Here is a 20,936-nt window from a genome sequence, read left to right on the forward strand (position 1 = left end):
ACATTTGAAGGCAGTTGTCATATCCCCTGTAAGTCTTCTCTTTTGGGGACCAATCCTCCAAAATTCCTTCCTATAAAGGATACATATCACCCCCCATCGTTCTGGTTACCTTCTACAGCCTTATTCTATCTTTTCAATGTCCTTTCCAAGAAAACCACAAATAGGGTCATGAAGAGTTGGACATAACTGAAAACAATGAGCCAGAAAGTATATTGAGCCCTGAGGATAAAAAGGCAAAAATGAAAACAGTGCTGATCCCAAGGAGCTTACATTCTATTTAAAATTTTTTCTTTTTTAAAAAATGAACTAACATCCATACATAAACATTTTCAAATATGAAGAACAAAAAAGTCTATTTTATGTGGAATTGCAACTATTAAATACAACTTGTTTTGTGCCTGTCTTCTGAGAATATGTCTAATTTATCATTTCATATATATATACATATATATTATATATAGTTTATATATAGTTGTTTATATATTGTCTTTCCTTCCATCCATCCCATTAGATCAAGGGCTAGGAAGGTCTGGTCCTCAGGCCATATAAGACCCTGACAAAGCAGGACTCAAAATTCAATAAATCTAGGAGATTTTTAGAGGTGAACTAATTAAATTTTTAAGTTTGGGTCCTTAGCAGAAAATGGTTCCCCACCCCTGCTTTAGATTTTAAACTTCTTGAGGGCAAGGATTGTTTTTATCTTTCTTTGTATCCCCAGAAGTTAACACAGTGTCATTTTCATAGGAGTAGCTAATAAATGTTTGTTGAGTTAATTAGTAAGGATGAAATTTAGCAGGGAAATAAAATTCTACATTTGAGATTTTTAAAAAAATCAATTTCATAAATATAGAATGGAGGAAGGCATTGTCAGTCAGTGGTTTGTCCAAAAGAGAGAGAGAGAGAGAGAGAGAGAGAGAGAGAGAGATCCAGGAGAAACTGCAAACCCAAATTGAGTCAACCATGTGACACTGCAGTCATAAAAGTTTAAGTAATCTTAGGCAGCAATATAAGTGTCCAAAACAAAGATGATGCCTCTGGTGTCCTTTTTCTGCCTTGGTCAGATAACTTCTAGAGTACTATATTCAGTTCTTGGTACCATATTTGAGGAAAGGCATTGACATCTGGGAATGTGTCTGGAAGAGGGTGACCAGGATGATAGGAGAAATGGAGGCCCAGTCTATGAAGATCTTTGAAAGGAATGGGGGTGGTTCAGACTGGAAAAGAAGAGAGACATAAGAGGAACATGATTGCCATCTTCAAATATTTGAAGGGCTGGCATGGGATAGAGGAATTTGATTTGTTCTCTTTGGCCCTAGAAGACAGAAACAAAAGGCAATGGGTGGGAGGTGAAGAGAGATGTTTTGGCTGAATATAAGCAAAGACTTCCTAATAATTACAATTGTCTAAATAGGATACTTTAGGAGTTCATTCTCTTTGGAGATCTTCAAGTAGAAGCCTGATGGCCTTTTGTGAGGGATCTTGTAGATGGGATTCCTGTCCAAGTACAAATTGTCCTCAGTGACCTCCAAGTTCTGAGCTTCCGTGATTTCCTATATCCTTGGGGGAATGATAGGCTCAGTTTCTCTCACTTTGGGGGCTCATTTTCTTCTAAAATTTTCTGAAGAACAAATGTTTAATTAATGTCTTTTTTTTCTTCCTTCACTCTCACTTCCCAATGACTCCACTCCATCCAACCCCAATGGAAGCTGCCTTTAAAACAAAGGAGCACAGTTAAGCAAAAACAATTCATCCTATTATTTATGTCTGACAATATAATGACTTATTTGGTTCCTACCTCACTGAGGTCTTCTGAAGTCAGTTTTGGTTACTGTAGTAATCAGAGTTCTAAACCTTTCCATGTTGTTTTCTTCATATTACTGCGGTCTTATAAATTATTTTCCTTTTCTGCTAATCTCACTGAGAATCAATTCATACAGTTTTCCAAGTTTCTCTGAATTCTTCATATTTTCTTTTCTTATGGAATAATGATATTCCATTAAATTTATGTACCACAATTTACCCCAACATTTCCAAATCAAGGGACACCCGATTTGCATCTAATTCTTCACTAGGACAAAAAAAAAACCCGGTGCTATAAATATTCTGGTGTATTTGCTTTCTTTCCCTCCAACCTTACTTTTTTTGGAAGTATGTCTCGAGCTGTTTTCTCAACTACTACTTCTTATTCATCACTTATCTGGTCTTTTAGGAAGAAACCCAGTCTCAAAGGACTACTTTATTTTTCCCTTGTATCTGCTGCTTGCACTATGTTCCTTACCCTTGTTGCCCTAAAATATTCATTCATCCAGGTATCTGATTTCCTCAGCTATGGATAGAAGGTCCCACTTTTCTCTGGGTCATCCCTTCCCTCATCTCCTGTGGCTAGTACAGGTCTGCACTAGAGACCTTTCTCAGCTGCAGGGATTGAAGGGCTCCCAAAAGAAATCTTTTACCCAGAGGTCTCATTTCTACTCACTCCCTTATTAAAAAAAAAAACTCTTTCTCCTAATTTACAGATGAGGAAGCTGAGGCTTGCTGAGGAGAACCAACATCTATCTTCCTCCAGGTCAAAGTGACACAAGATTCCTAGTCTTCAGCTCACTCCATTTGATAGAGCATCTTTCACACTCTTAAGGACCCCACCTCAACCACAACCTAGACCCCAGCTCTCCTGCTCAGAGCCACATAGAGGGAGAGACTGTCTGCCTCTCTGCAGCCACACTGCCAGCTCCTCTTAACCTCATTATGCTCTGGCTAGTCTTTCTGCCTTATTGTTTTATGGCTAATGAGGAAGAGTAGCTTGACCTGATGCTCCCTGGTGGCCCTTAAGAGGAGACAGAAAGGACCTGGCCTGGGAAGGAGATTGCCATGATGCCTTGTACACATGGATGTGTGTATTTAAGACCCTTTTCTGTTCTAATTATAGGATGCTGCAGAATAACCAGCTGAGTAGAATCCCTGCTGAGGCATTGTGGGAGCTGCCCAACCTCCAGTCTCTGTAAGTCATTAGTGTGCCGACACTTGGAGTTCTGTGGACTCGGTCTCCTGGGGCTGTCAGCTTCCCCAGGCTTGAGTCACAGGCTCTGCCTTTGTTGAAGCCTCTTGGGCCCCCCTCCTTTTCTTCCTCCTCTTTCCTCTTCCCCTCACCCCCCACCATGTGCTACTCTTAGCTTTGGTTTCTGGGGAAGTGGGGTTATTCTCAGTGAGTATAACTGTGTGTATTTATGTGTGTGTGTGACTTTTGGGGAAGGTATGAAACCCCCTGGAGGATTGTGGGAACAGGACCTCCTGATGTGGGGCCACCAGAGCAGAGGCTCTGGTCGGAGCCAGCGGTCTGCCATGGGAGCCTGGGGGTACAGGAGGGATGGGGGGGGGGAATCGTCTGCTCTCTCTCCTTCCTACCCACACCCTGGGTCTGGACTGGGAGTTTGGATGTGTCCTTGTCTTGTCCTCTTCCAGAGAGATTTTGAGTCACCTTCTGCACCAGAAGAGTACTTTCATTCTATCCTTGCCTGGCTCCTTTTTTCCATCCATGAAAAGCTTGAACTCATCCTCCCTTCTTTCCCCTCCCTATTTCCTCCACCAAAACTCCATTCAGAGCTTCAGTGTAGTCTGAAATAATCCCAACCTACCCTTTTCCCAGGTGAAGACCCTTTGGAACTGAAGCAGGAGAGGAGAGAGGAACCAGGTCAGATTAGCAGGGGCAAGAGATGATGTGGGGGCATTTGAGTCAGAATGGAATGACATGCAAGAGTCATGTGAATTAACAAGTATTCTCTGGGAAACCAAAAATCAAGGAATTTACATTAAAGGCAGTGGTGCGCTGGTAAATGTTCAACAACAGGTTCACAGAAATAAAATTTACTGTAACACACTTTTAAAGTGCATTTTTAACATTTTACACATCTCTTTCTTAAATTTAGACAATCAGCTAAATAATAAATCAAGCCCTGATTTATAGCATTTACCAGTTTCTGAGGTGTAAACATTTACACTGAGAATTTAACCATTTCCTATGAGCTTGCTCCAGCATACCCCTATAAAGGAATCACTAGTATTCACAGCAAAGGAAACTGAGGCATATAGACTATGTGGTAATCCCAGTTCTCAATCTGTTAAGGTTGCTTGCTAACCCAAAGCCCTAACTCAGACCCTGGGGAAGAATACTAGGAAAGTAAAGATTGTCCTCACCTGCTCTTTGAGGCCAAAAGAAAGGGTGTCTTCTCCGCATGGCTGCTTTTCCGGTCCTAGAATAATACACATAGCTGACCCTGTCCAGTTTTGGAAGCTCCTAACTGGCAGAAGGTAAGCTCGATATTTTATGGACATGGACTTCATATTTCTGGATATGTCTGTGGCATATTCAACTTTTATTCTGCAATTTAGGGGTTCTTAATCTGGGCTTAAGGAGTTTAATAACTATATTTCACTATAATTAGTTCCCTTTGTAATCGTTTTATATTTTATGCATTTAAAATAATTGTTCTGGGAAAGGGTCCAGTCACCAGACTGACAAAGGGGTTCAGTGCAGAAAAAAGGTTAAGACCCCAGACCTAGATCCTCAGTTCTACCTGAAACTGACTTGTGTCTAGGCTGGAATTGAAGACAGAAAAGTTTATTTGGAAACTCAGATCTGCTGCTCACTTACCACTGTGACCAAGGACAAGTTATTCTCTTGGTTTCATTTTCCTCGTCTATAAAATGAGGTGATGAATTTCCTTCCAGCACTAAATAAATGATGCTATGAGCTACCCCAATTGTTGAAGCCTCCTTTTCTAGGCATGGTGACTGTACTTCTCTTTTCTCTTGCCCTTCCACATGCCAGTTCTGAGTCACTAGCCTTCAACACCACCCTGTTTACCACTCAGCCCTCACCACCCTTGTTCATACCCAATATTATGTCACCTATTGTTTAGAACCTAGGATCCTGGTGAAGTCTCTAGAATTTGAGAGCTAGCAGCCCTCACCTAGTTAAAAAAAGGGCAGGGGTATGTGTCTGATCTAGAATTGGGTTTAACGTGCAGAACTGGCATTCCAGGAAGCAGACAAAGGTCTGAATTATTCTATTTTCCCCTCTCTATGGGGAGGGGAATGAAAGAATGGCACTTAAACTAAGGACTTATCCAGACTCACAAGGACTTGAGCCCTTTGGAAAGAATCTGGGTCCTAGTGGTATCAGTACTCTGCAACTTTAAAGCTGGCTAAATGGGTAGATAGACTCAGAGGCAGGAAGACTTGAGTTCAAATGTGATCTCAGACATTTACTAGTTTATTTTGTCTCAGTTTCTGTATGTATAGAATGGAAATAATAATATCAATCTTGTAGGTAGCAGTGGCAGCTAAGTGGTACAGTGGAAAGAGTACTAGGGCTGGAGTCAGGAATTCTCATCTTTTTTAGTTCAAATCTGACCTCAGACATTTAGTAATTGTGTGATCCTGGGCAAGTCATTTAACCCTGTTAATCTCAGTTTCCTCATCTATAAAATGACCTGGTAGGGGTGGCTAGGCTGCACAATGGCTAGAGCACTGGCCCTGGAGTCAGGAGTACCTGGGTTCAAATCTGGTCTCAGACACTTAATAATTACCTAGCTGTGTGGCCTTGGGCAAGCCCCTTAACCCCATTGCCTTGCAAAACCTAAAAATAAATAAATAAATACATAAAATGACCTGGAGAAAGAAATGACAAACAGCTTCAATATCTTTGCCAAGAAAACTCCAAATGGGGTTATGAACAACACTTCACAGGTGGAATCAAATGAGATAATATATGCAGTTTTTTTGCAAATCTTAAAGTACCAGAGAAATATTATTATCTGTATGACTTTGGGCAAATCATATCGCTTTCTCTGTTCCACAGTTTCCTCATAGAGAGCTAAATGATGCCTAAGTCCTCTTGCCAGTTTAATGACTATGATAATATGGGTTTCCCAAGAATACAATACAGTATTGGTTTTGCCCCCAGCTGGGTGAACCTGGAATGGAGGAGAATTAAGGCATTGTCCCAGGTGGGAAAAACAGGGGTCTGCCCCGGCAAGAGGGAATGATCTGTGTTTCAAGGCTCTAGCTCTTCCTACTGCCTTAGAGAACCTCGATCCTCATTCAGTTTAGTGGGTTGTTGTTGGCAGTGGTGATCACAGTGCTGATGGCGTGTCTGTTCTTGAGAGTTAAAATAAACCTCAAATCATCTAACCCACACTTTACAGAGAAGGGAACTGAAGTTCAGAGAGAAGAGACTTAACCAAAGTCACATGAGTACTGAGTACTAGATTCAGGATTCAAACCCAGGTTCTCTGATTCCCCAAACCATCACTTTTCCTACTATGTCTTTCCACTTTTGCCTGACCATTTTATTAAGAGATGTTCAATCTTAGAGTGGCTAGGTTGCTCAGTGTGTAGAGTACCAACCCTGGAGTCAGGAGAACCTGAGTTCAAATCTAGATTTGAACACTTAATAATTACCTAGCTGTGTGATCTTGGGCAAATCACTTAACCCCATTGCCTTGCAAAAACTAGAGAGAGACAGAGAGAGAGACAGAGAGAGACAGAGAGAGAGAGAGAGAGAGAGAGAGAGAGAGAGAGAGGTTCAACTCAACCCTTCATCTGCCTTTTTTTCTTCTATTCCCAGTGTTTATTAGCATAGGGTCTGGCACATAGTAGGCTTTTAAAAATGTTTATTTAATGACTCTTAAATCCCCCAAGCTATTGTTGAGAGGCTGGTGGGTTTCCTTGGAAGACAACTCTGCCGGCCAAACTCAAATCCTTCATATTGCAGTGTCATCCCATTTGCTCTTTCTCTGGTCTCGGTGGTCTCCATCCAACTGCTTTCCTGGGGCTTCATCCCTTTCCTGGTTGTTCCCTTCTCCCCATTGGCTAATCCTATTAAGCTACAGTTTTCTCAGTCTTAACTGCTTCTGTTTCTCCCTTTGCTCCTCTTATTTGTACAGCATCCAACACCTTGCCTGCACAAGCTGCAGAGGGAGGGAAGGGATCGGGCAACCTAAGGTGGGAGAATCAACCCAGATCCAGCTTGACCTGTGGAAAGTGTCTCAGGCACCCATGGGTTATTCCCCAGAGCAAAGGACCTTTCTTTGCTACTACCAGTTCAGTTGCAGAAGGCACTGGAATTCCTGGAGCTGCTGCCTTCGAGGAACCTTCTGTACCTGACTCTACCCTGGGCTAAAGTGGGGATGGCGTTGAAGATGTTAAATGGCTTTCTGAGAATCTCCCCCACCTCTCCCCTCATCCGGAGGGAATTGCTCTATAGCTCTTTCTGAGAGATGAGAACCTATAGGTGGAACAGGGAATCTGGGCTTCTCTCCTTCCCATTCTCTAATTGGGTCAGGGCCAGACCTCACAGAGGAACCCTCATTAACTGCTAGTTGTTGATGTGAAAATGAAATAATTAGCTTCCCCCCCACAACGCCTACTTCCCTCCCTTTTATTTTAACCATTCCCCAAAAGGCCCCTAGTCAGGGCTGGGCTGGGCAGAGATAGGATGTGTTCCCCCTGAAGGGTTCTTCCCTCTTGTCCCCCATGCCAGAGAGTACAGATAGTGAATTGCTGTTTATTTAACTCAGAGGTGAGGTAAGTCTTGGCAAGGGAAGAGTTGGGGAGGAGGGGCAAAGAGAGTACACTAAGGAGGCAGGTAGAAAAGCAGATGGATGGAACAGGAGTGCCCCCACTGCACTGACTGAACTACAAGTGGCTTCTGATAGACTGGGTAGATTTAGAGTTGGGAAAACCTGGGTTCAGATCCTACTTCTGACTTTACTACTCTAGGCATCAGTTTACTAATCTGAAAAAGGAGGTTAACAGTCTCTAAGGTCCCTAGGGGATAGTGTGCTGGAATTGGAGTCAGGAAGACTTGAGCTCCAATCCACTTTCAGACAGTCACTTAACCATTGTCTGCCTCAGTTTCCCCACCTGTAAAACGGGAATACTAATAGCATCTACCTCTCAGAGTTGTTGAGAGGATAAACTGAGATGGTATTTTTAGAGTACTTTGTAAACATGAAAGTGATATATAAATCCTAAGATCCTAGTGGTTCCCTTTTGTAGGCAAGAGTGGTAGGTAGCCTTTGTTCCTCCTTCCTCAAACCTCACTTCATGGTCCAGCTAGAAGTTACATGTGATACAATGCAACCCAAAAGGGAGAGAGAACACATTCTACATCTATTTCTTGGTTACCTGTTAGGATAAGACAGTCTGCTAGAATAAATCAGTCATATTTCCCAAAGGTCAGGTCATTAAGCAGTTTGGGGGGCTAAATTACTACTTTTGCCACCCCCCTCTCTTTCCTCACTCCCCAAAGGATCCAAGTCATTCTAAAGGTTCCTGGCAACAAGCCTAACTGTCCTTAGGGGAGACTTACTTCCTCCTGAGGAAGTTGAATTCCATGATCTCCAAGATTCCTTCCAGTTATAAAGTCCATGATCTCAATGACTTCTCTTAGGAATTGAGTCTTGAACTTTGGGTAACAAAATGGCAAGAGGAATGGGGGGGTCGACAGGGGAGTCAGACAGATAGCCAGAGACATAAGTATGCCTGTCATAAGCTCAATTGTATATGAGAGAAAGACAATGAAAGAAACTGGGGCTCTCCCTTAGGAAGTTTATAATCTAGTTGGAAAGATTGGATTCATCTATGCACACTTCTTAGCTGTGTGACCTTAGGCAAATGACTTGGTGTCCTCACCTCTAAGGTGATTATCCCTGAGGATGGATATTCCTAGTTCTTGTATTCTAGAATTCTATTCTCATTATCCCAGAAAAGAAGTAAAAGGAGTAGTTGGAATTTAGAGCAGAGTGAAAAAACAAAGGTGGTGGAGGAGGTGGGAAATGGCTAACCAGTCCTAGTCATTCAGTGAAAAAAGGACCCTGAGTTCCAGTCTGGCATTATGTCCAGGTTGTTTGGGTTAGCACCTAGACTGGCAGATTATATGATCATTGATTTAATGCAGGAAGGTACCTGGTTTTTAGTTATTTTAGACGTGTTTGAGTCTTTGTGTCTGTATTTGGTATTTTCTTGATGGAGATACTAGAGTGCTTTGCCATTTTCTTCTCCAGTCCATTTTACAGATGAGGAAACTGACGCAAACAGGGTTAAGAGATTTGTCCAAGCACATACAACTAGTAAGTATCTGAGTCTTCATTTGAACCCAGGTCTTCTTGATTCCAGGCCTGGCACTATCCACTGTGCCACCTAGCTGCCCCTAAAAACTACCTTAGAAGCCAAGTTCAAACTCCTTATTTTACTAATGAGGAAAATGAGGCACAGAGAAATAAGTAATTTGCCAAGGGTCATTTGGCTAGTAGGTGTCTGAGGTGGGATATGAATCCAGGTCTTCCAAATTCAGAGGTTTATTTATTATAGTGCATTACTTCTCATGATACCCTGGTCCTTTTGCTTTGAGCACAAATGTCTTCCAGAGCAGGAGTGAGGGGGCAGCAATGCCAGTCACAAGCCAGAACTGAGCTCAGGCTAAAGAAACAAAGAGAGCTCATTAGATCTGAGGCAGGGTAGGATGGGTCAGGGGAAGGGTGGGAGAAAAGATTTGGGGAAAGACCACATGGAAAAGAAGAGGAAGAACTCCAAGGAAACTCAAAGCAGATACTTGGGGCTTGGATTAGGGGGAGGAGCAGTGTTTATGTGTGGAAGGGAAGGGTGGTGGTTGGGGAATCTCCAAGCCAGAAAGTCTCAGGGAAGGAATTGGAAAACACAGTGGCAGAATTGGGGGAAACCCAGCAAAACAGACCAGTCCAGAACACTTTGAAGGGGGAATGCATCATTGCAAAGGAAACCACATCCACCCAGCAAATATTCTGCCCTGTTGGTGAAAGTAATGGAGAACAGCTAGGGCTTCAAATCTAAAACTGTAGTTAGAACCTTCCAATTTCTACCTCTATCCTCACCTCACATGGCAAATCTGAAACACACTGTGGGGCTGACTGCTGAGAGGAAAGACCCGAGGGAAGTCTGCATGTGGGAAAGAAGAAAAAGAGAGAAAGAGAAAGCCAGATATAGTCACTGAGACAGGGAGAGAAAAATGGCCTTTGGGGACAGAATGTTTTTTCTCAGTCTCACTTTCCTCATTTGAAAACTGAGAGGGTGGGACTCAGTGACCTCTAATTCCCTTCCAGACTTCAGGTCCATGATCCTGTATCCTTACAATTCTATAAAAGCTCAAGGTGTTAGTAGTGGCACTAATCCTTTCTCCATCCTGCTGGCTGGCCTTTGACAGACAACATAATCACTATGTGCCTTAGTTCCTCCCTCTGTATAATGGGAAAAGTCCTATCTGACCCCACCTCATTTCTGGTCACCTAGGAATGCAATGAAGAGGGATGAGGTGGGAAATCAGAACTTGGTGATAAAGTAACTAAGTCATGCCAGGGGTTTATACTGGTGATTTTGTCATAGAAAGGTCCCCAATGGGAGGCATAGGAGTTTTCCTCTACTTTCCAGGTGGAAGTCTGAAAATTTGAGAATACTGACTCCTCTGAAAGGGAGCAAGGCAGATAGACACTTATCTTCAAACCCAGGGAATTCCATGACAAGAGGATTCCCAAGGAGATTGAGTAAGAATCAGCTGCTTTCTGTAGTCCAAGTTCCAAATTCTATTGGCTAAGAGCGGCGGGGGGGGGGGGGGGGTATGATATATCTGCAAGTTTCTAGGAGCAAGATGTGACTTCAGAGCTTTCCCTGAGCATCCTGACTCTTCCCAGACCCTCATAAACTCATCTTGTGGGGTAGGGAGAGATAAAAAAGGATCAGACTATTAGAATGAATCTAAAGATAATCTCCAATATTGAGCAGAACTTCCAAAGGCCCCAAGCTCCATCCAAATTCAAGGGGCAAAGAAGCTGAATAATAATCTATTGCAGTGACACCTAAAAACATTTCTAATAGTGTTATTCCATCAACTAGCTAATCTCTTTTATCTTTGCAGTATCCCTGAGAGGTAGAACATGCATTAGCCCCATTATAGAGAGTTTATGGATGAAGTCACATGGCTCGATGGAACTAAGAGTGGTTTCTCTGGTCACCTGGTTCCATCCCAGGTGTCCTGACTCCCAAGGCCAGTCCCGTGCATCTATTACACCACTGCTTTACCACAACAGGAGGTGCCTGCTAGAGACCCTGAAGATAACAAGTGAAACCTGAGGGGAGCAGAGTTTTGGGGTGTCTTCAAGGTTGATTCTCTGGAGAGTCCCTCAGAATAAGAGTATATGGAACCTAGCAAGACATGACTTCCTCGGAGAGGGAGGAAGAAAGAGGAGTTCTTCTGGCTCAATAGGGAGATGGGGACCAAAGAACAAGACAATACTTGGAAGGAAACAAAGGAATGGATCCTCCCTAGAACACCATCCCTTCTGGAAAGTGAAACAGAGAGTTTAACTCTAGAAAAACATTAAATCTGGTTACCATAGGCATTGTTCAACAAACATTTCTTGATGTCTCAAAAATATCCCTAATAACTGGTCACCCTTTTTTGACTTACAAACTTCCAGTAAGGATTGAAGACATTTTTCAAAAAATTGGAATGGGCTGCCCCCAGAGGTAGTGGAATTCCCCTGTTAGAGGTTTTCCAAAAGAGAATGGGTAACACTTTGGGGGGATATTGTGGAAATGAGATCTGGTCAAGAATGATTTAAACTCATTGACCTCAGTGAAAAAGCCTTTATTAAATATTTGCCTGTCACTGTGCAAAGTGGAGGTATTCATACACGTAAGCAGACGGTCCCTGTCCTCAAGGCTGGTGTGTCTTCTAGTTCTGAGATTCTGCTGTTATAAAAGCAGAGCTCTTTTCTACATACTTTTGATCAACAAGAATTCATTTAGCAAGCCAGATCTTGTCCTAAGGGCTAGAAATATAAAGGAAAAAAAAATGAAATGGTCCTTTTCCCTCAAAGGGATAGACAGATAACACACACTTAGAGGGTTATATAAAGTCTGTACAAAATTAAATATGAGATAGACAGATGGTTTAGTGGAGAGAGTCCTGGACTGGAATCAAGAAGGCTTGAGTTCAAATCTTGCCTCAGACACTTCCTAAACTGTGTGACTGAGGGCATACTTGACCTCTGTCTCAGTTTCTCATATGTAAAACTGGGATGATAACTGTTATGAGGACAAAATGAGATAATATTTTTAAGATGCTTTTCAAAATTTAAAGTGATAATATGAATGTTATTATTATTAAAGTTAATTATAATTAGTATTAATTTGGGAAGGGGAATTCACAAGGAGCTGAGAGGGGCAGGTGTGTGGGGCACTTTACTAAGATGAATAAGAAACCTTCCTTGCCCTTAGAGAGCTGAGAAACTGAGAGAAGAGGCTGGGGAAATTGGAGAGATCTCTGAAGGTAGTAGACAAGGGAAGCTGGCAAGTAGGACCATTCTTCCCCAGATCACAGTTGAGTATCTCATCTCTCAAAGGCCCTGGAGAAAACCTTCCTTGTTCATACTTTTCTTTAGGTGAGGGTGAGGGAATAGGAAGCAACAAGGGTCTGAGCTCCTGGATACTTTCCCAATGTCTTAAACCTCCTGTGTCTGGGCCTGAAATACTCTGGCTGTTCTTCTTCTGCACCAGGGATTTGAAGGAGACCTGGTGGGAGTGGTGGAGCTGACATCTAACTGATTTGCCAGCCTGCACCCATCAACCCCTGAGGCAGGTCCCTAAGCCCTTGTCACGTTTTGGGGCCAGAAAAAGGGGCTTCTGGCGGGGGATAGATTTGGGAGGTGGCGGGGTAGCAGGCTGTCCTCCCCAGCAGGGCTATTTTGAACTCCTTGATTATAGGCTACTTTATTTGGATCACCCCAGGGTTCCGGGAGTTGATTGCTACATATGGTTGGGGCAGCAGCTCTTTCTGGGACCCAATAGGCATGAGGGCAGCCCCCTGCAGCGGGTGGGAACCAGTACACAGGGTAATTTGGTTTCTTTGAGATGCCAAAAAAGTGTCCACCGTGGTCCAGGGCTCACATCCTCAAATGGGTGTCTCTTTCAGCTCTGAATGTTGGTCTGGGAGGTTGTTGGTAAAGACCAGGCCACCCAGGAGCAAAGTTGACTTGTTCTCACTGGAGATACCCCAGCACAGATATGAAGGACTTTTCAGGTTTTCCCTTAACCCTTACCCAGGTTGTCCTTGGTTCCATGGCTTAGAATAGGCTCTCACTTTCAGAATTCTCTTCCATAGTTGAGCTACCCTTCTCCCCCACCACTGGGGCCCCATGAAGCCCCAACAGGTCTGGGCCTGAACATGGTGGGAGGGCCTGAGGCTGAGTATGTAGGGAGCTAAAAAGCTCTGATTTGGCCACCATGCTGGAGTAGTCCTTTGGGCCCACATGGGCAGCTGTGCCCAGATGTAGAGCCAAAAGGTAGGGCTGCCACCTGGGGAGAGATGAAAAACAGATCCCAAACCTCCATTCCCTACTGCTACCTGCCAGTGAACTCCTGGCCCACCCCGTGTGTGGCCCTGTCTTAGGGACTTTGGAGAGACTTCTCCAGGAATTCTCAGTCTGAAAGTAGAGACAGCTTCAGTATTCAAGCAACTCCCGGTCTGACAGGGAAAGATTATTAGTTCAATGATATGTTGGTAAATGTTTATCAAATGATTCTACTACAGAAAAAATTATGAATGACATACTTTTAAATCGTATTATTAATATTTTTCTATCACTTTCTTTTTTATGATTAATATCTTATTTTTTATTTTCACATAATTCATTGAAGAGTCAATAAGTTCACACTAAATTTTAGTCATAGCTGAGATGACCTTTTTAAAATTTTATATATATATATATATATATATATATATATATATATATATATATATATATATACACACAAATTAGCACAAGCAGGCACAACAGAATCAATCTTCAGGTGGGTAGATCAAATAGTTGTACAGACTGAAAGCCAATGGTGACCACTGATGGTCAGAGTAATAGATGAAGCAGAGATCCTTAAATACAATTTAGTCCAACTTGATGAAGCCAATGTCTTTCGCATACTGCCGGAAGCACTGGTGGCACCTGTTCAGGCCGTGGCGGTTCGAACAGATGCAGCATGACCGAGACCCCCGGCCGAATTTTATGAGGGTGGCTCCAGTAGAGCTGTTGGTGACCCATGACAACACTAGCAAAGACACGAGACAAGTTTTCTATCACTTTCTTAAGCCTAGACAATTGATGAGAGACAATAAATCAAATTCTACATAAATGCTTTTATTTTATTTTAAATCATATTTTATTAACAGTAGCAGCAGTGGCCTGAATTTTTGCAATTGGACATAAGGAATAGCGTATCCTCTATCCAGATCTGCCCCCAATTTGTCCTGAGGATGTCCCAAGAAGTCCCCAGTTTCTTAAAGCCCCTTTTTTACATCTCCAGGAGATCTTAAAAAATGTTTTGAATGTTGACCTGCTTGGAAGCAGGAAGCTGGACCATATGAGACTTCAGTCTAGTGACCTTTGGATCCTATATGGAGAATCCCCTCTCCAGACTACAAACCACAGTGGTAATTCATCCTTCCTCTTTCCATGACACCTCATACTCCTCTGATCTACACTAGGGGTCAGGTCAGTGCATTGCCCCTAACTCCCCTTAAATAAGCCATCTGGAAAGTAGGGAGACCTCCATATTTCCTGGGTGGGGGGGACTACATATCTTAACATCCATCCCACCCTGTCTCTGTTTCTATTGTTCATCTCTCCTTGATTCTTACTGAGCCTCACCCAAAAATTCATGCTATTTCCATAGGTCCAAAAGAAACCTAACACTGTCAGAGCTGGGGAGACCATTTACTCTAAATCTTTCTTAATACAGGTAAGGAAACTGAGCTCCAGAGCATATGAACAGTTTTTTTGACACAGCATTCACCAACTGGGCCCTTCTTTTCTTCCAACTCTAGTTTCTTAGCCTGTAGTAAGATGTGGTAGGCAGAGAGATTGCCCTCAGAACCAGGAAGCCATCTGGGCTCAAGTCCCATTTGACACATACTGGTTAGGTGACCCTGGATGTCACTTCTTAGTTTAGACAATTCTTCAAGATTTGCAGAAAAGGTGCCAATGTGCATTAGTAATAGGGAGTTCACTCACTTGGAAATTGTATATATAAATGAAATCAGAGGACGGGACCCCAGCCTATCCATCTTCTTTGGCATGACAACACACAAAAGAATCAAGTGTCTATTGCAGCAGGAGGGACCTTGGTAGATCTCAGGTGGAACTTCCTGATGTGTTAATGCGGGGAGAGACTAGAACAGGTGATTATCTTTGGGGCAGAGGCTGTTGTATAACTCACACATTTATGGCAATATTCTAATTCCAATTCTTTCTTATCCAACAAGTATTTATTCACCGCTGTACTGAGATACAGAAGGCAAAGAGGGGAAACCCCTTCCCTTACGTTGTTTATATTTTACCGAAGGAATGCATCATGCAAGATCTGATGCCTTCCACCTGTATGCCCTAGGGCTTGTCACTTCACTTTTCTATGCCTAGGTTTCCTCATTTGTAAAGGAAAAGGGTTGTACTAAATGGCTTTTTATTATTTTGAATATTTACTGGATTTTTAAATTTGTCATTTGAAATTTTTTAAAGTAGGCAAGTTGAATATTTTGTGTCTTTAAGACTAAGGAAAAAAATAAATCTGAGAACTAGAGGCAAGGAGGGAATGTGTTTCAGACACGGGTGATAGATAACCTGGCATATATGAGGAAATATAGATCCATTTGGCTTTACACATTTCTATAGACTTTAGGATCTACAAAGTTCTTCTCTTATAACAAGCTGTAAAACTGAGCCATATTATCTAACCCGTCTTGAGAACAATATTTGCACTTTAAAAAATTTTGTATGATAAAAATTATAACAAAGATATCTCTATGTATTTATTAAAGATAATTTTGATCAATTACCCAACCAGTGTCTGGTAGGTGCTTAATAAACATTTATTGATGGCCAAAGGGCTGTTTAAAAACAAAAGGGGCTTACCAGATTTATAATGCAATTATTGTTATGCCCATTTTACAGATAAGAAAACATAAAGTGATTTGGTCGAGGTCATAAACCATTTAAGTGTTGGAACCCAGATAAGTGGTCTTGTTTTTTTGGGGGGGTGGTCTTCTTTGAGGCAACCTCCAGTTGTCTGGGATGGCTGAGATGAGGCAAGGGGGTGAGAGGACTTTAGTCCAAGGCATCTTTGACTTTTTTCTAAGGGAGAATCTTTTTTAAAAATTATATAAATATCTTATTTGTTTTACCTATCATTTTTTGGTAAGGTTTTGAATTTTACACATTTTCCCCCACCTTCCCTTCCTTCCCCCCCCCCCCGACAGAAGGCAATCCAATAATCTTTACAATTGTTTCCCTGCTATGCACTGATCAAAATTGAATGTGTTGGGAGAAAAAAACATATTAAAGAAGAATCTTAATACCTAAGATTTCTAAGCTATGAGAGCACAACGTAAGGAAAAGAATAGTGAGAAGATAAGAAAGGCAAGGGGAGGGACCTGATAGAGAAGCAAGGAGGGAAATAAAGGCAGCACATGTGCATAAAAGAAAATGGTTTTGCCAAGACCTCACCAGCTGGCATGAGCAGAGCCCCCCTCACCCTCCCTTACATCTTTCCAGCTCGTCCGCCAGTCCCAAGGAAAGGAAAGGCAGGTCTGAAAGAGTGGAGGCGGATTTTTTTTTTCATGTCTACAAGTAATTTTCCACCAGTTTAGAGCACCAGCTGCTGCCAGTGCATTAACTGAAGTATAGAATGATCCCACAGATCTGGGCAGGGAGAAGATTCAACCTCATGTCCTGGAGCCCCTGTTGGCTGATGGCTATTCTCTAGGGATCTCATTGATCCCATGAAGTTTAGGGTTAGTAGGGATCTTGGAGATTGTTTAATCCAACTCCCTTATTTTACAGACTAGAAAACTGGAAGGAGGAAAATAGAATAAGGTATGCAACTAGTTAATGGAAAATAGCTGGAACTAGAACCCAGGTTTCCTGACTTCCAATCCAGAGCATCCCAAAAGGGAGATCTGAATATAATTCATTAAACACACTTCTTTTGGAATACCAAGGTTGGCTAGTCTTCAAATACTGATTTGAAGGAGGAATGCCCTGTAGCCCCTGTCCCTCCCAGGCTCTATCTCTGAACTCTAACTCCAGAGCCAGCTCCCTAAGACAGATTGGATCTGGGGAAGGGATGAGTTGCTATTCATCTCTTCCATAGTTAGTAAAGAGAAGGAAAGGGTTTATCCTGCTGCTTTGGGTGAGGGTCAAATTTATACAGAGGCAAGGAAGATCTTGGACTCCCAGCAGATTCTGAAATTTGGACACTTAATGTGATCCCTCAGGGACTTTCAGAGGCCTCTTCAAAAAAGAATTAGAATAAAAAAACCAGAGTGCAAGCCCCCAAACTCTTTAGTGCTCAAATATTTCCTTCCTTCCTTCTTTCCTCCCTTGCTCCCTCCCCCAGGCCCCCATCTGTATGCTCCACTTCTCCCAGAGAATCTCACCTTGTGTTTAGGGTCCTCCCACTGAGGGCTATTTCTGGATTCTCTAGACAGCTGAACATCTAGGCTTAGCCATTTCTGCGGTTTGTTTGCAGTTGAACCAACTGGAGTGATTGAGGGTAGAGAAAACTGGGGAGGTCACTCAGTCCTAGGTCTTGCCACCTGGTCTCTAAGAGGCTAAAAAGGGGCCTCAACAGGACTCACACATTGGAGTAGGCAGGGCTGAGAAATCTCCAACTGCTGAAGTACAGCATCTTTAAGGAAAGAGATGTTTATACTCTAATCTGCAATGGGTAGGCAAAGCCTAGGGAAACTGAGTGGGTCAGAATGTTTGCTTATTGAAGGGATGCACATGTATATGTCCTTGGTGCAGGCAGCAAATAGGGAGAAATAAATTTATAGTTGATAGGGGCCTAAGAAGTTCATTTAGTCCAATCCTCTCATTTTGCAGATAAGGAAACCCGGAGACATTAAGAGACTTATCCAGAGGTATGTAGATAGTAAATATCAGGGGGTGACTTTAACAGATGAGTTTAACACACCCAAATCCAGTGTTCTTTATATCATACAGTCACTGACGTTGGTGTGCATTTAAAGACTCTGTGCTGATTTATGCAGCTATCTGAGGAAAATCTAATGAGAAAGGTGAATTTGGTATAAGATAAATATGAAAATAAATCCATGTAATACAACCAAAAGTCAAAAAGGGAAATATTTATTTTATTGATGTTATTATCAATTAAATGTACTTTTAGTATTAATATTTCATTATTTTATTTGATTTAGTGTTTTCGAGCAGCTAGGTGGCATTTAAGTCAGGAAGACCCAAGTTTGAATCCTGCCTCAGATACTTACAAACTGTATGATCCTAGACAAGTCACAACTTCTCTTAGATTCAATTTCCTCATATGTAAAATGGGAATAATAATAGTACATACAATGAAATAATATATAAAGCTCTTTGCAAATGTTGAAACTCCACATAAATCTATTGTAATTTTAATTATTATCTCCAAGAGGGTTTTTGATTATTTCTGCTTCTGTTTTCCTATCTCAGAACTGGAGATCTAGTTGACTTTATCATGAAAAAAAGACAGGTTTCACCAAGAGGAGAGGTCCCCTGAGAGTTTTTGACTTTTTTTTCTGTTTTCCAAGTTGAAGGCTGAGAATTTGTCCCTCACTATGGAACTTTTATCTTTTTTTTATCTTATGTTCCCCAAAGACACATCCTATGTCCCTCTCCCTCCCTTCCTCCTCTATCCCTGCTAGCAGAAAGAGACCTTTGCCCTCCCCATGGAATCATCCAGTCCTTTGGGTTCCCAAAGTCTCTTCTGCTCTGGCCTTGGCTATCAGTGCAGGTCCCTTAATCCCTCTTCTCTGACTCACAAAGACACAGAATCTCAAAGCTGGAAGGGACCCTTTAGGTCAGTCACTTTTACATGTAACTGAACATCTCTTAGAAGTGATCATCCAATCTCTACTCAAAGCATTCCAGTAATTTTTGTTGTTCCGTCATTTCAGTCATGTCTGATTCACTGCAATCCCATTTGGGGATTTCTTGACAAATCACTGGAGTGGTTTCCTTCTCCAGTTCATTTTACAGATAAGAAAATTGAGGCAGACTGGGTTAAGTGTCTTGCTCAGGGTCACATAGTCTGAAACTGGATTTGAACTCATGAAGTTGAGTATTCTTAATTCCAAGGCCCATGCTTTAGCTACTGTAGTGATCTATAGTGATGGAAAACCACTATCCATCCTGTGGTTTTGGAAGAATTCTACTTCAATTTTTTTTCCTTGAAACTTTCACCTTTTGCTCCCTGGGCTTTCCTTTTGGTCTGAGCATTCCAAATCTGATCCTTTTTCCATATGAAGACAAAGACAACCATCATCACTTAAGAACTCTAAATATTCATTTCTTCAGGTTAAAAATGTCCAATTCTTTCAAAGATCCTATTATGTCATAGGATTAAGTTCACCTTATGAGCCTTGGCACCCTCCTCTGTATCTGCCCAGTTTTAGTATGCCTTTCCACGTATGTGACAACAAAAACTTTAGATATGGGCAGAGTATAATGGGAATATTGCCTCCCTCCTTTTGGAAATGATGCCTTTTAATGCAGTCTAAGATTAATTAGTTTTTGAGTGACATGTCACACTGTTTATTTATATTGTCTTTGCAACCCACATTCTCTCATTGTAAAGTTGTTTTTGAACCTTAATATAATGATATATATATTATGTTAATAATACGAAATTTTAAGTATAAGATTTTATATTTATCCTGATTAAACTTCATCATATTAGAGTCAGTGCATCATCTTAGCCTTTCAAGAAATTTTTAGATCCTGTTTATGCAATTCAATGTGTTAGCTCTCACTTCCAGTTTTGTGTCACCTTCTATTTTGATAAGCATACTACTGGATCAAGTAATTAATAAAAATGTTGAAGGCATACTCCTGGGTCTTTTCATTAGAGATAAATCTCCAAGTTGACACTGATCCATTAGTTATTTCTTTTTGAGTCCAGGCATTCAACTAATTCCAAATCTACCTAATTATATTCATAATAGTTAACATTTTTACAGCACTATCCATATATTATCTAGCACACTGGCTTGGAATCAGGAGGATGGGAGTTTGAATCCAGCCTCTGACATTTGCTAGCTGTATGACTTTGGACAAGTTACTTAAACCTGATTACCCACATCCAGGGTTATCTCCAGTTGTCCTGATTCATATTTGGCCACTGGACCCAGACGGCTCTGGAGGAGAAAGTGAGACTGGTAACTTAGCACAACACCCCTTCACTCAAATCCAATTCATGTGTTTGTCATGGCATCACTTCCCTGATGTTGTGGTCTTCTTCAAAAATGAAGCACAAATATTATCTCTTTTAGTCCTGACAACAACTCTATGATGTAGTGGTTGTTACTGAGTAATTTTTCAGTTGTACCTGATTCTTTATGACCCCAACTGGAGTTTTCTTGGCATAGTTATGCCATTCTTGGAATAGTTATGCCATTTCCTTCTTCAACTTATTTTTACAGATGAGGAAACTGAAGTAAACAGGGTTAAATCACCGTTGCCAAGGGTTGCATAGCTAGTAAGTGTCTGAGAAAGGACTTGACCTCATGAAGATGACTTCCTTATTCTAAGCCCTATGCTCTCTCTACTGTACCATCTAGCTGCCTTTAATCCTTATTTTACATATAAGGAATCTGAGTCTGAGAGGTTAAGTGATTTGACCTGAATCAGACAACTTGTAAATATCCAAGACAGGAGTTTAATTTAAGCCTTTCTAATTTCCAAATCCTATGGCTCTATCCACTATGTCACCCGGTTACCATTGTCATCTAGCTCACATATTTTTAAAATGTCCCACAATAACAGGATAAGAGGTAAAACTCAACTACACTCAACTAC

General features: G+C 41.7%; 1 protein-coding gene across 1 annotated transcript in view; it reads left to right on the forward strand.

The window, feature by feature from the left end:
- The window catches only part of LGR6 (leucine rich repeat containing G protein-coupled receptor 6), a 156,170-nt gene that overhangs the window by 66,645 nt on the left and 68,589 nt on the right, over positions 1–20,936 (forward strand). The window contains exon 4 of the mRNA XM_074222378.1: positions 2,927–2,998. Within this exon, the coding sequence (XP_074078479.1) occupies positions 2,927–2,998 (72 nt within the window). The remainder of the gene's footprint in view (positions 1–2,926; positions 2,999–20,936) is intronic.

Source organism: Macrotis lagotis, chromosome 2, assembly GCF_037893015.1.
Source record: "Macrotis lagotis isolate mMagLag1 chromosome 2, bilby.v1.9.chrom.fasta, whole genome shotgun sequence".
NCBI classification, from domain to species: Eukaryota; Metazoa; Chordata; class Mammalia; order Peramelemorphia; family Peramelidae; genus Macrotis; species Macrotis lagotis.